The following is a 14115-nucleotide window of genomic DNA, read 5'->3' on the forward strand; positions in this document are numbered from 1 at the left end:
AGCCCCGGGTCAGGCCGACGGACCTGCTGAGTCCCGGGTCAGGCCGACGGACCTGCTGAGTCCCGGGTCAGGCCGACGGACCCGCCGAGGCCCGGGTCAGGCCGACGGACCCGCCGAGCCCCGGGTGTGCGCCGGCCGGCAGCTGCCGGCAGCGCCGCGGCTACCTGCTCGTCTGGCGGCGCCGGCGGCCGCAGTCGATCTGCGAGAGCGGTCGCCGTCGGACGCACCATGGCCTCGCTCCTGCAGTTGGTGGCGCTCACCACGCTCTGGCACGTGCCGGCGCCGACGGAGGCGCGCGCCGCGCCGCCGCCGGCCGAGCTGGAGCACCAGCGCTGGGCGGCCGCCGCCTTCCAGCTCACCATCAGCCTCAACTGTTCGGCCGGCGTGCTGACGTCGCCGGCGCGCTGCGAGCTCCTGCAGCTGGTGGAGCGGCGCCGCTCGGTGGTCTACCTGGCCGAGCGGCCGGCCGGCGCCAGCCTGGTCACCGTGCTGCCCGACGGACAGCTGTCGGCACCGGCGGACGCCGACGCCGTGCTCGTCATCGACCCGTTCCCGGAGGCCGCCTGGGGCCACCTGGTCAGCGTCTTCACCGTCCAGAGGCATCACGTCGGCCCCAAGTGCGGCCCCTTCGGAGGCATCAAACTAGGTAGGCAACAGAGGCCACCGGGTGGCCAGCGCTGTCGGTCCCGCCGGCACGGCACGGGTCCCTGTCCCAAGCGACACCGGTTCCCTTCCCCAGCGGCACCGGGCTCCTCAGCCTGAAACAGGTCCATTGCCGTCTCTTTGACCCCATGCCCTCGGCAATATTTTAGTTTCCTTCGGCTGCGACGTCGGAGGCCCTCGGCATTGTTTTAGTTCTCTTCTGCTGCGTCTTCAGGTTTTCTCGGCGCCGCTTAAGTTTCTTTGGCCTGCGACCTCAGGCATTCTCGGCGCTGCTTTACATTCCATCGGCAGTGAAGGAATGTTTTGATTTGCTTTCCTTCGGCTGCACTTCACACAGATGGTGATTCAACCGACCAAAGTATCTCTTGAGTCTTGACCCATGCTGCCTTTATAGAATCAAACTATAAGTTAATCGGGCTCTGTTGAACGACTTCCGCCGACATCAGCACACCGGGAATAAAGGAACATTGAACACATGCATACGACATGATCCAGTTTTAAACGGATCAATGTGTTACCTTTCTTTGCTGCATGCAAGATAGAACTCTTAGATTATGATTTAGATGAGCATTTTGGTTACACTGCATTCATTGCCACGAAAAAGAAAATAACCATAACAATTGGAGAAATCATATTAAATATGGAAGCGTTCACAATGTACACCAGATATCGATAGAGATATTGAGATATATCAATCGAGATATATCTTTGATATATCTCTATCGAGAGAAAAGACACATTGAAACAAAGTTGTTACACAAAAGCTAAGTATTTAGGTAGGCTACTACTAAAATATTTTAAAGCGAAATAAAATAATTTAATTTAATAATTTGAAATAGAATAAGCTTTTAATTAAAATAATTTCCAAAATGGAAAAGAAAAATGCCTCCACATAATAGTATTTTAATGTAAAGTCAAATTAAGCCACACGGTAAAACCGTTAGAACAATTACCATTGAAGCTGCATAATCTGCTATTGATATCTAACTATAGTCGCGACATAGGTAGTTACCAGTTATGTCACTGATTCTATTGGTAAAATATATTCCTGCCCGGGGCCGGGATGATTCAATAAATGTCACCGAGGTTTTTTAGCGAAAACTCCGAGGGCCGTTAGGCCCGAGGTGCTTTTCGCTGAAAAAGCGAGGTGACATTTATTGAATTCCCGGCCTTAGGGCTGGAAGGTGTTTCCCATACCTGCCAAAAAGCTCACAACTATAATTGATAGTGACGTCAGCAGCCGTGTGGTTCAACACGTTTAACCACACCCCTTGAACCACACGGCTGGCAATATTAAAGCACTGCATTAAACTTTGAAAAGTGTGGTACAGTGCACGTGCCATTAAAATGCCTGGATGTCTCGATTTAATCATGCAATGTAGCAGGTATGGGAAAGCGAAATCACTCGCAGATCGCAGTAGCTAATAAGTATCATAGTACTTTAAAGTGTGACGGAAATTGCAGCTAAAAACGGTTGAACCACAGATAACAGTAGTACTACTGTTATCTGTACTACTGTACTACTGTTAGGTATATGTGGTTGAACAAACAATATTCATCTCGTCTGAACATACTGGCAGTGTTGTGTTTTCTGTCACCGTTTCATTCTATGACCGTATAGGGGAGAGTGGGGTAATTTGGCCGCTTTTTTTAGAAAACGATGTAACTAAAAAATGACAACACATTTCTGCATTTTCTCAACGCTGACAGGTGTGGCATACATTTTACTTTACTAAACAGTAAACTTGAAATGATAGAGTAACTACTTATATTGAAATTGTGACGTATTACAAAGGTCTGCAAAGCGGCCAAATTGCCCCACTAGCAGGGTTATTTGGCCGGGGGTGTGGGGCAATTTGGCCGGTGTTAGTTTGAGGCCATGATTTTTGTTATAGGCGAGTCAGCTTCACATTCAGCAATGACGCTTGTCCTAAGACGCATTTGAAGCATTTTGGAGGTTGACTCAGCCGTCACAGGGGTCGAAAATAGTCGAAATAGCGGCTCTAGATGCGATGACAGTTTTTTACGAATAACTTTTGAAGTAATCAAGCTAGGCCAAAACTAAAAGTACCATCGTAATTCTCTCGTCATTCCGCATCGAAACATGTATGTGTTTACCTCGAGAGGTCAAGGTCAAAGGTTGGCTTCAGGTCACGTTACCTCAGGTCGCTTGACCTCAAGGTAACGTGAGTCATCATGTCATCATGTATAGCATGTATATCATTCGATGCGCCTTGACGAGCTGAACACAATGAGACCATTTGCGCGGCTGTATCTTTTTTTCTGTAAGCATTTATTAGCAAAAAAGCGTTAGGCAACCTTTGATGACGTCACATGCCCTTACAGCTGTCCAATAGGAAATATGGCATCAAGGTAGTCAAAGTTGGTCATGAATCATGTCCTTTATGGTATAATTGACCATGACAACACGGCCGTCCCAGCATAGTGACTCTGAGCGCACCGGCCAAGTTGCCCCGCTAGACCCGGCCAAATAACCCCACATTGCCATTCTGAAAATTTTGTCTATAAAGTTGTCTCATGGCTGTACAGAACTACATGGAATTGTTCTTGGAACCTCTGAACACCCTTAAAGGGACCCTCCCACCTTCAAAAAAGTTTATGAATTGGCATGAAAGTGATGTCGCTCGGTTCAGAAAGAGCAAAAACGAATATCTACCAAATTTCATCGAAAAATATTTACCGGTTTTCAAGATATCAGACTTTTACTTTTGTTTACTTTTTGGGATCTCCGCTGTTCCTAGCGACTTTATTTGAAAGTGCGGCATTTGTTGCGCGCAAAGCAGCGTATACCACCGCGTGCTACAAAACGTTTTAGTCAAACATTTAAAAATCGTTAGATATCTGCGCTGACGTCACACATTCAGAGGGGTATTCCTATGCATTAGCCCCTCTGAATCAAAATGCTGCAATTTTGAAATTCAATATTTCCGATTTAAGGCATTTCTCGATGTTGTAAGTGCCGAAACCGGTAATTGTGAGCCAGGGACCCCATTTTGGCTATCTCAACCCAAATCTAATGTTAAGGTGGGAGGGTCCCTTTAAAGGGACCCTCCCACCTTCAAAAAAGTTAATGAATTGGCATGAAAGTGATGTCCCTTGGTTCAGAAAGAGCGAAAACGAATATCTACCAAATTTCACCGAAAAATATTCACTGGTTTTCAAGATATTAGGCTTTTACTTTTGTTTACTTTTTGGGATCTCCCCTGTTACTAGCGACTTTATTTGGAAGCAATAATTTGGCAGCCTTAAAGTGCGGCAGACGTTGCGCGCAAAGCAGCGTATACCACCACGTGTTAACGATGGTTTTAGTCTAAGATTTAAAAATCGTTAGATCTCCGCTGACGTCACAAATTCTAAGGGGGCATTCCAATGCATTAGCCCCTTAGAATCCGAAAACTGCAAGTTTGAAATTCCATATCTTCGAATTAAAGCATTTTTCGATGTTGTGAGTGCCCAAACCGGTATTTGCAGGCCATGGCCACCAATTTGGCTATCTCAACTCAAAACTAATGTTAAGGTGGGAGTGTCCCTTTAAGAATGGCGCTATAATGTTGGAATTCGTTTACAGCCCAAATACTACATGTTATACAAATTTTTAAACGGAAGTAAAAGTTACCATTTTCTAACGAAATTCAAGTTTTATTAATTTTGAATAAAACTAAGAGGGGGTAAGTTTTGACATTTGTCCTCGAGTTAGTTCTGCCGATGACAAATGAATAGACACCAAAGTTATTTCATTCACTTTTATCAGCTTTCGTACAGGTGGGGGCGGCCAATTTACACCACCGGCCAAATTACCCCACTCTCCCCTAACTGGATATTTGTGTCTTGTGGGGACATTAACCCTAGAACGCCTAGGGGGGGGTTGTATCAACCCCCCCCCTGAGGTTTTTTCGAAGTGCACGCTAAACGGCTTGTCGTAGCGGGCTGAAATTTTCAATACCCTCTGGGGCAACCTTTGCGCATCTTTTGCCGAAAAAATTGATCGGGTCATGTCAGGTCACGGAGTTATGACGTCATAAGAGGTACAGCCTCCGGCCGACAGTTACCAAACGTGTGCGCCGAATCCCTAGGTTTTCTGCCGGTGATACCCACATTGTTTGATGGATCATGATGAAACTTCCCATGCATGTTGGGGCAAGCATTGGCTATCGTTTGGTGCAAGAAAATTGACCGGGTCAGGTCAGGTCACGGAGCTATGACGTCACAAGAGAAACAGCGTCCGGTACTATTTTTGAAAAGCGCCCGAACCACTATTTTGCTAATTCTTGTCACCTCAATGGGAATATGCAGCAATATTAGCTTCTATAGGGAGCAAATGGACCTCCCAAATCCAAAAATACAATCAGATTTCAAAAATTTAAATTTTGATTTTTCGAATTTCTGCCGCCGACTGTGACCTTGCCGACTTCCGGCGCTCCCAACGCGCCATTTTTAGAGCTAGGGAAACGAAATACATACCAAACGATAGAGAATTGATCAAGGAACACGATAGTGAAGGTTTCAAGTCGATATCTCCCACCGTTTTGCCGCAATCGCCGCGGAAAGTTGAAAAAGTTTGATTTTTCCGGAAAATTTGACCTTTGACCGGTCATAAGTAGGTCAAATGTTGACCTAGGACCAAAAAATATACCACCAATCGCGAGATCTCGTTGAGAGCAATCCGTTGGTTTTTTCCGCTAAGCTCTACGACCTTCCGTTTCGAAACGCCAGGGGGGGGTCGTAACATCCCCCCCTGGTCGTTCGTGTTATGAGAAATGGCCTGGTCGTGCGAGGGTTAAATGCAATGTCTAAGAAAATTAAAATAATGAATGGATCTTATGAACCTGCAATTGCCGTTTTCACGACGGTTATATAACGCTTATTTGGTCACATTTGGTGCGATTTGGTCAAATTAGGTTCATAGCTGATTCTCAGTAGCTTTCAGTTTTTCAGTTTTGATAGCTATTGTTACTTACGTGCGCTTGGTTTCTTAAATTAATCGGACATTACTTTCGGTTAAAACATTGAAATAAATTCATGATATGAATCATAGGTATGTACATGAATATATTTCCTGTGCATGGGTCAAGTTTGGTGCATTAGCCAGATAGCCCGTCGTGAAAACGGCGAATATCTATTACCTACTCGCTAGCCGAAGCTGCGCCGGACCGTTTATCGGTGCGTCTTATCCTGTGTTATATATTTGCATGTTAGCTGGACATCCCTATATTCCGGAACGAACGTCAGTTTCCCGAACGAAAGGAGAAGAAAATGGTAATTAATCGACTCTCTCCATCGAGTTAATAGCCGTCACTGTTTAGTCTATTTATCATCAACGATTATTGTGGATAGCTCCAACTAACACATCAATCAATCAGCGACCTATCGTGCAGACGCCTTCTCTGCGCGATAGCCCTACAGATCGTATAACTCGGCCGTGCCATACGGACCGATCGGCCAAACTAACTGCTGAGTGCTGGGTCAGACATGACGGGTATCTCGGCCAGTCATACGACTCTCGAGCTCCTACATGTTCATGGTTGTAGCGCTTCACTCACCGAGACCGAAGGGTGTGCGGTTTACGACTGGCGTGCCTATACGAGCCGAAATCGTTTACAATGATGGCTATAGTGATCGTTTATATATAATTTCTATCGGGCTCTGACGTTTATTGAACCTATTGCCGGGATAACATTTGAAGATGCGGTGCGTGGGCACTGGCTGAGTCTTGCAGTTGTGATTTTTTTTTTTGGGGGGGAATAAGGTACCGCTACCTAGAAGTGTTTCTGTTTGTACGCAAGTGTGACTTATCCACCTCATTTTGATAATCAAATTTTGATAATCACTCGAAAATAGATAATGAAATACCTACACGTAATAGGCTGGCGCTGTATTATGAATTCCTATAATCTAAAATCACTCAACAACCGAATGAGCCAAATGTAACTTTATCCATGGTCTTGTTCTGCATGGTCTCTGGTGGCACATATTGATCAGTATTAAACTATCCATTTTGAGTTGTGAATAGGATCTAGGATTTCCTGGCATAGAGGAAACGCGAAAAGAGAAGCACAAAGCCCAAACTTTCCATCCTGCCAATTCAGAAGAATCCTAAATCTGTTTGGGTGTTTTACATGCCTAAATTCGGACGTTATGCAACGTTCCAACTTCCAATCATTGACGGCTTATTGAGGTCAATGGTTTCAACAGTCACTAGCTGCAGTCCTCGTGAATTGTTGAACGAACAGCACCACGTATGTATAATTGGCATGCTAATAGTTCATCGAATGATTCTCAGCATGATTAACATGGCAAAGTTGCTCCGACACTTATCACTTCTAACTTCGGCACCCAGCATCTTCATTTGAAGCTAGCAGCTGTCGCCTTTAGGTTTTAGCTTTCAGTTATGCATAACGCCATGCATTAAAAAAACATGCTACATAATACATATAATAGGTACTTTAATAATACGTCCCAAAGAAACCATCAAAAATAACCAGAAGCCCGTACCGAAGACACCGTCTCCTTTCCTGCTCCCACTTTCAGTGACTATGTAATCCCTGGACATTATGAACTCTGGCCCATTCAAGGCACTGGCCATTTTGAACACTGGACACATCGTGCCCTGGACATTATGAACCCTGGCCATTTCGAATACTGGACACATCGTGCCCTGGACATTATGAACCCTGGCCATTTTGAACACTGGACACATCGTGCCCTGGACATTATGAACCCTGGCCTCTTTGAATATACCCTATCTGCAGCCAGTTGGCCACATTTGGACCATGCAATCCCTGGACATTATGAACTCTGGCCCATTCAAGGCACTGGCCATTTTGACACTGGGCATAGCGTACCCTGGACATTATGAACCCTGGCCAGAATGAATGCTCCCCGGCCGATTCGTTTCCAGTCCGGCCCGCCTCCCTGCGCCTCGCTCGCCGACCGCGCGACCGTCCGCGACCGGCCGGGCTCCCCGGAAAGGTGCGCCGCAGCCTTTGATCTTACCGCCCGCCGGGACGGCGCAGTTAGCGCGCGGCTGCGGTGCACTCACTCACCGCCTCGCCTCTGTCTCTTATCCTCTTGTCTCTCTTCTTCCTCCGTCTTTATTGCCTTCTTTTTCTTTGGTTTTCTTTCTTCCTTTCCTTGTCTTGTTCTCTTTCTCTGTCCCCTCTCTTTATCACCGCTTCACGGTCGTATGGAATAGGTAAAGGATGCCGCAGCTGTTAGGCGGCACAGGCGATTTAAATCGGTCACCGGCTCAACAAAACGTCCGTATGTCCCTGACAGTACACCGCGATCATCATCATTTCGCACCAAACGGGCTCTGCTAAAATCCATCTCACGTTTTAACAGGTGCTCAGACACCCAGAAGTGTCGTCATGTGTCTCTAATTGAAATGAAGTACCTTCAAATTATCCATGGGGATTTCTGCCCCGTGTCTAATGAGGGTAAGCGCTGTTATACCTGTCCGAGCTAGGTGTGCGCTGAAGGCCGGCCCGCCGCCCCGATCGCAGGTGTCACGCGCTGGAGTCCCTTTGATCTTGCCGCCGCCTCTTCTGGTACATTAGGTCGCGCATTGGTCTCATCCCGGTCTCTGGGGATAATTTTAGTAATTTTATTGCAATTTCTATGCTAAATTTGTGTAATTTCTGAGGGACAAGCGGCGATCGGGCACAGGCGGCGCGCCTTTGATCTCGGGCCGCCGCGCGCCGTGGGAAAACGCGTGCTGCCGCCGGCGCCGGGCCGTTCGCGCCACCGCGCGAGCGCGCGCGCGCGCGCCGGCCGCACTTGAAACGGCGCCGCCGCCGTGGACACCGGTGTGCAGGCCGCCGTTTTTGTGCGTTGCAGCTCGCGCCGGGGCGCCGGTTCCGGTGCAGTCGGCGCGAGAAAGCCTCGGTCGTCAGCGGCCTGTGCGTACCGCCGGCGCAGACCCACATAATTAGCTAATCGCTGCGCGGCGGCCCGTTTGAAGTTCTGCGGGCAATTAGTCGCGGCTATACCGGCATTATACGGGCGGGCGGCGCGGCCGGCGGCGACGTGAAGCGCCGGGCGGTGGCGCTCCCCAAGGCGTCCAGCGGTGCTCCTCAGCCAGGGGCGCAGCGGCCGGCGGGCCCCAGGGGTGCCGAGTGGGCCGGCGGGTCCGTCGGTCCGGCCCGGGACATACCCGTCGGTGGCCGGCGCGACAGGCGCGGTGCCGTCGCGCCGGCCGCCGTGTAATCCACCCGGTTCCAGCGAACTGGGCCGGCCGAAAAACAGCCGACACGAACACCGAATATCCACGTCATGACGCCACCGCCGACGGCTCGACGGCGCTTCCGCATGATTAGCTACGCGAGGAAACACTGAATGAAATTGTTTTGACCACCGCACTGCGGAAAAGTGTCCAACAATGAACGAACTATAATCGTTAATTTGACAGGTTGAATCGTAGTGGCCGGCTGCAGCACGGAAATTGGAGTATCCCCTGCACAGATCTTTTACCATTTGACCGTCATCAAAGCACGCCACCGATTTTTAGTGTTTCCCAAAATGGTGTAGTTCATTTGTCGGCATGTTTTATCACAAATGAAGACATTGTGAACGTTTCCGACCAGCATGGTACGCCGTTGGTTCTTTATCAGATGGGCGGATTGTCGCGGCGCCGATCCACGGCACAGACCGCAGCAATGGTGGCGCGGCGCCATGCTCACTGCCGAGTCATGCCGAGCAGGAACAAAATGGCGCGGCGTCGCGTGTTACGGTTAGGAGGTGTGACATGAACATCGGACAGGGTGTCAACTTTAATCATTTGTCACGAGTCCGCCGTCTTCCAGTCTTCCTGGTCTAATTAAGCCGCGTCGCCAACGTTTGGGCACCTTCTCTTTGTGATTTCCCGTATTCTATGAAGACACGTGACGCCTATTTGTACCTATCTACATTCTTATCCGACCTTTGCCGTCCTGTTTGAAATAAATAAAATGATTTATAGTTGTCAGGTCAAAGTTAATAGGGAGATCGTCCACTAGCTATCCGGGCGCCCTTCCCAGCTGCTATTTGTTATAAACACAACCCGTGTTCTCAGTTCTATGGAGTCATGACCTGCGAAACTCCGGTGCCCCTGAGAAGGGTCAGCAGGGCTCGCTCGCTGACCCGTAGGTGATCTTAGTAGTCAGTAGTCTATGGGCTGTCCCAGCAAACTCAGAACTGCTGTCATAACCTCACCATCAGCAGCCGAGCTGCGGCTGGCGGATCCCGCAGACCCCTCTAATGATGCACCTCGCTCCGCTCCCCGCAGTGCGCCTCTTTAACGTGCCTCCCTCCGCTGTCCGCAGAGACCGGCGAGTGTATCGCCGTGGCGGTCAAGTCACGCTGCCTGAACCAGCTCGAGTCGCAGTACCACCTGGACGACGTGGCGTCCCGGTGCCAGCTCAATTTCCTGCCCGAGGTGCGGCTGCGCGCGCCGGCCGAGCCTGCCGACGGCGAGCCGCGCAACCTGCTCAGCTGCCGACCGCTGGCCGGCTTCGGATCGTGTCCGCGGCTGCGGCCGCTGGCCGACACACAGCGGCTGCTGTGTGACCCGAGCGGCGCCAACCACCACCGCTGCGACACCACACACTTCGTGGAGACCAGGTGAGCGGCCGAGCGGCCGGCGGGTGCCGCAGGTTACTGTCTAATAACTAATCACCACCACCGCTGCGACACCACACACTTCGTGGAGACCAGGTGAGCGGCTGAGACGCTACACGGCGCCGTCCAGTGTCCCTTATCCCCGGCCGAGAGGTCAGCAGGCGCCGCCTAGATCTCTGTCTTTTGTCCCCGACCGAGCTCACGGTCTCCGGCTGGACGGCCAGCGTGCTACGAGAGCTCGCTGTCCACTGTCCACATGTCCACTGTCCACTGTCCAGTGTCCACCGTCCCCGGCTGAGTAGCGAGTCGGTGCGGCAGGCTCACGGTCCCCACGGTGATCGCTCATCGTCCGGCCCGGATAGCGGCCGTGCCGCGTGAAAGTCCCCAGCGGCGGTCAGCCAGTGTCACCAGACGAAAGGAACTATTGACGCATATACAGACGCTGTGCCAGTAACACGGGTACTGATACAGGCACATCAAACAAACGAACACATGAAAACAAAACAAGCACAATTTGATACACCTATTACCTATAGGTCTTTTTAGTTGCCTACGTAACAATCAACATTGGTACACCAAATGAACAGAAAAAAACGCCAAATGTGGTCTGCCTTTTCCGGTCTCTCTCTCTCTCTCTCTCTCTCTCTCTCTCTCTCTCTCTCTCTCTCTCTCTCTCTCTCTCTCTCTCTCTCTCTCTCTCTCTCTCTCTCTCTCTCTCCCGCTCTCTCTCTCCCGAGTTGACGTTTAACCGGTGGGTGACGCTTAACTCGAGCTAACGTTTAACTTTCTCCCCTCAAGTTTAACCGGTGGCTCATTTTCCCTCAGGTGTCGCCTCATGGAGACGTGTGACCAGGCCGTTTTGCTCTCGGGCGGCTGGAACCGACTTCACAGCGACCAGCGCAGCCGACTCAACGTGCTGCACATGTACCGCATGCTCAAACACAGCGGCTTCCGCAAGCACAACATCAAGGTGTTCTTCGCCAACGGACGCGACAATGTCGACGGAGAAGGTGAGCTGGTCCCCACAGAGTGCACGACCTTATCAGCCGAGTCGTCTAAATTAAACAGCTGCGGATTCAATCGTTAATCTACCCCAATATAGTGCGTCATTGACCTTTGTGTACCGACACTAGACCTGCGTATGCAGAGGTCTTAGAATTCGTTTATCCATTCATAAGCATTGTGCTGGTTAAAGCTGGCATTGTTTGTTGGGTTGGCACCGCGAATGTTTTATGGTGTTTGTTCGTTGAGGTCATGTTCGTTGAGTGACAGCCGAGGGTGTTTTGTTAATATGTATCCGCTATTAGTGCTCCGTACAGCTCCGTACAGCTCCTTGCAGCGTTCTAACGCTACCCCTGTGCCCCGGCAGACGAGTCGTACCCGCACACCTACCTGCACCCGTCGGCCATGAAGCTGGGCCTGCGCTACCACCTGCGCAAAATGTGCGCCGAGCCGCACTGCGTCGACTCTCTGGTGTTCTACCTGAACTCACCGGCCGCCGACGACGGCTCTACTCTCCTCTGGGACGCCGACGGCGACGGCATTGTGAGTGCCGAGTCCGCGCGTCAGGGTCTGTGCTTCATTAACTACCTGGGATATATCCTCTTGGTGAAATGGGGTCCTCATTAGTAACTGCCTCTTTCTTCATAGCGCGTCCATGCCTTTCAGCTGCTTCACTTCGTGTTATATCCGGTTTGTTCTGGGTGGCGCTGGCTCGTCTCCTTTGTAGGGTGTCCATGGCTGATGACTGGCAGTTGTCTCACCAGTATGTCGTTACACATCCGGCTCGATCCGGTTAGTGCAGCGCAGCGATGGCGTGTCTGTGTTTTCTGTTGTCTGTGCGCGCCACTGACACCCCCGCGCTCCTCCAGGCGTCCCACCACGAGCGGTACCGGGTGGCCGAGCTGCTCTCCGACCTGGAGTCGTGCGCCGCGCGCCAGGTCCTGCTGCTGGTGGACCAGAGCTTCTCGGGCCGGATCGTGCGCGCCATGGCCGGCTCGCCCAACCACGCCAACGTCCAGGTGGTGGCCGCCGCCGGACCCGACGAGTACAGCTGGGGCGGCGAGTTCACGCGCGTCTGGAGCCAGACCAACCACTCGCGCACCTGCACACGCACCGTCAGCAAGGTGGGTCAGCGGCGCTCAGCGGTACCCGCTCTGTCCCGGCTCTGCCGCCACTTAGCTGTCTTTTATCCGATGGTTCCGTGCTCAGTGATCTATCCCGCTTTTCCACTTTACCATACCGTTCATAACGCATCCACCCTCCCAATTCATCCTCTTGGATCCTGCAGCCATCCTTTTTTCTCGTGGAGCGGAGGCCCTTCTCCTCCGGCCTTAACATGTCGCAGTACTCCGCACCTTCTTTCCGGTCGGTGTCGTTCCACATCAGTCGAGACTGGCCCGGACCGATCCTCGGAAATTGGAGCACAGTTCTTTTGGGAAAGGTCATTGTCCATAGAAAAATCCACCTCATTGAGCGAGCCGACTGGATCTCACATAAGTGATGCGCCTTCCGCATTGAGAAGTGCGGCCACCACCGGTTTCCCAGTGTTTCCTTCCTCCTACACAGGACGAGCTTGTCGCTGGCTATTGATGTTGCCGATTATCAAATGCGCCGAATCCACTAACTGGTTATCGCATCATCGAGGAAATGCAGCCGTAAAAATAACCACTGCACTAACACCTCAATGGGTCTTAATGATCACCTTGTTTTCTACGGGTGTGCCAATGAATGACCAAAAATGTGGTGCTGCCATTGCCGTGCCCTTTCAGCGGACGGCTGGCCGATGTCGGTGCGGTGTTGTCGCAATGTTTGCGGTGTCTGACCGGGCTCTGTCCCCTCCCCAGTCGCTGAAGACGGCCGTGTTCCGCTCTCACCCGGAGTCGATCTCTGGTCCGGAGGTGCCGCCGGCGCTGACGCTGTTCGGCGCGCCGTGTGACGCCCACCCGGCGCTGACCGCCGCCGAGCTGGAGCGCGACTACCGCGGCTGCCAGAACGTCCGCCTCACCGAGTGGGTGCACAGCCACGCCAGCCGGCCGCACGACACCTCTCTGGACCGGCTGGTCGAGGAATCGGCCACACGGCGGAGGCGGGCCGACCACCGGCGCCGCTAGGGCCGCCCCACGCCGCTGCCGGACGGCGGTCGGCGCGTGCGCGCGCGCGTTCAGGTACCAGTGCTATGTCAGTGTTATGTGCGCGCTGGCGGCGGGCGGCGGGAAGAGAGGGGCTGCCGCCGCCCCAGAGCGCACGTCTTCCCCTCTCTCTCTCTCCGCCCCGCCACCAGCCGCAGAGACTGTGTATGTCAGTGTTATTTAAGCAATCTTCGTAGATGTATCACGTGTAGTGTACTGTTGTATGTTTGTCTACATCTGGCGGTTTGCTGCCGCCCCATGTTAACGATGATAATGTAGGGCTCATTCTTTTCCCCCTTAATGTTGATAAATGTACAGTGCTAAGACTGAATCTATACTCAGTTGACACGTCTATTAAGCGTCATACGCTAGCGCCAGCCCGGTCGCCATGTATGCATTAGTGGCCGCCTACGAGACAGCGCCCGCGGCTGCCGAGCTGATGCTGGGCCCGGCTCCGTCAGTTAGGTGATGTGCTCGGCTCCGTCAGTTCAGTGATGTGTACAGCTCCCATCAATTGAGGTGATGTGCTCGTATGGTGCGCCGAGCAGTGCGCGGGGACGGCGTGCCGGACTAGGCTGCGCCCACCGGCGCCCCGTGGACAATCCGTGGTAGGTTACGTTGTGATCGTGTTGTCAATACATGCTGTGCTCCATTTGGTTAATCAGGCCTGATTCAAACCACTGAAATGTAATACACCATCTCCGCC

The 14115-nt window shown here is 51.7% G+C and overlaps 1 protein-coding gene across 1 annotated transcript; it reads left to right on the forward strand.

Moving 5' to 3' along the window:
• Positions 1-216: 216 nt before the first annotated feature.
• LOC122384327 lies at positions 217-14061 on the forward strand. Its single transcript, XM_043371646.1, has 6 exons — positions 217-646; positions 9984-10281; positions 11104-11288; positions 11648-11823; positions 12150-12404; positions 13125-14061. Exons 1-6 carry the CDS (start codon positions 229-231, stop codon positions 13389-13391), a joined length of 1599 nt encoding a protein of 532 aa, XP_043227581.1. The 5' UTR covers positions 217-228; the 3' UTR covers positions 13392-14061.
• The last annotated feature ends 54 nt before the right edge of the window (positions 14062-14115 follow it).

This window comes from Amphibalanus amphitrite, unplaced genomic scaffold, assembly GCF_019059575.1.
Source record: "Amphibalanus amphitrite isolate SeventyFive unplaced genomic scaffold, NRLGWU_Aamphi_draft 000014F_arrow, whole genome shotgun sequence".
NCBI classification, from domain to species: domain Eukaryota; kingdom Metazoa; phylum Arthropoda; class Thecostraca; order Balanomorpha; family Balanidae; genus Amphibalanus; species Amphibalanus amphitrite.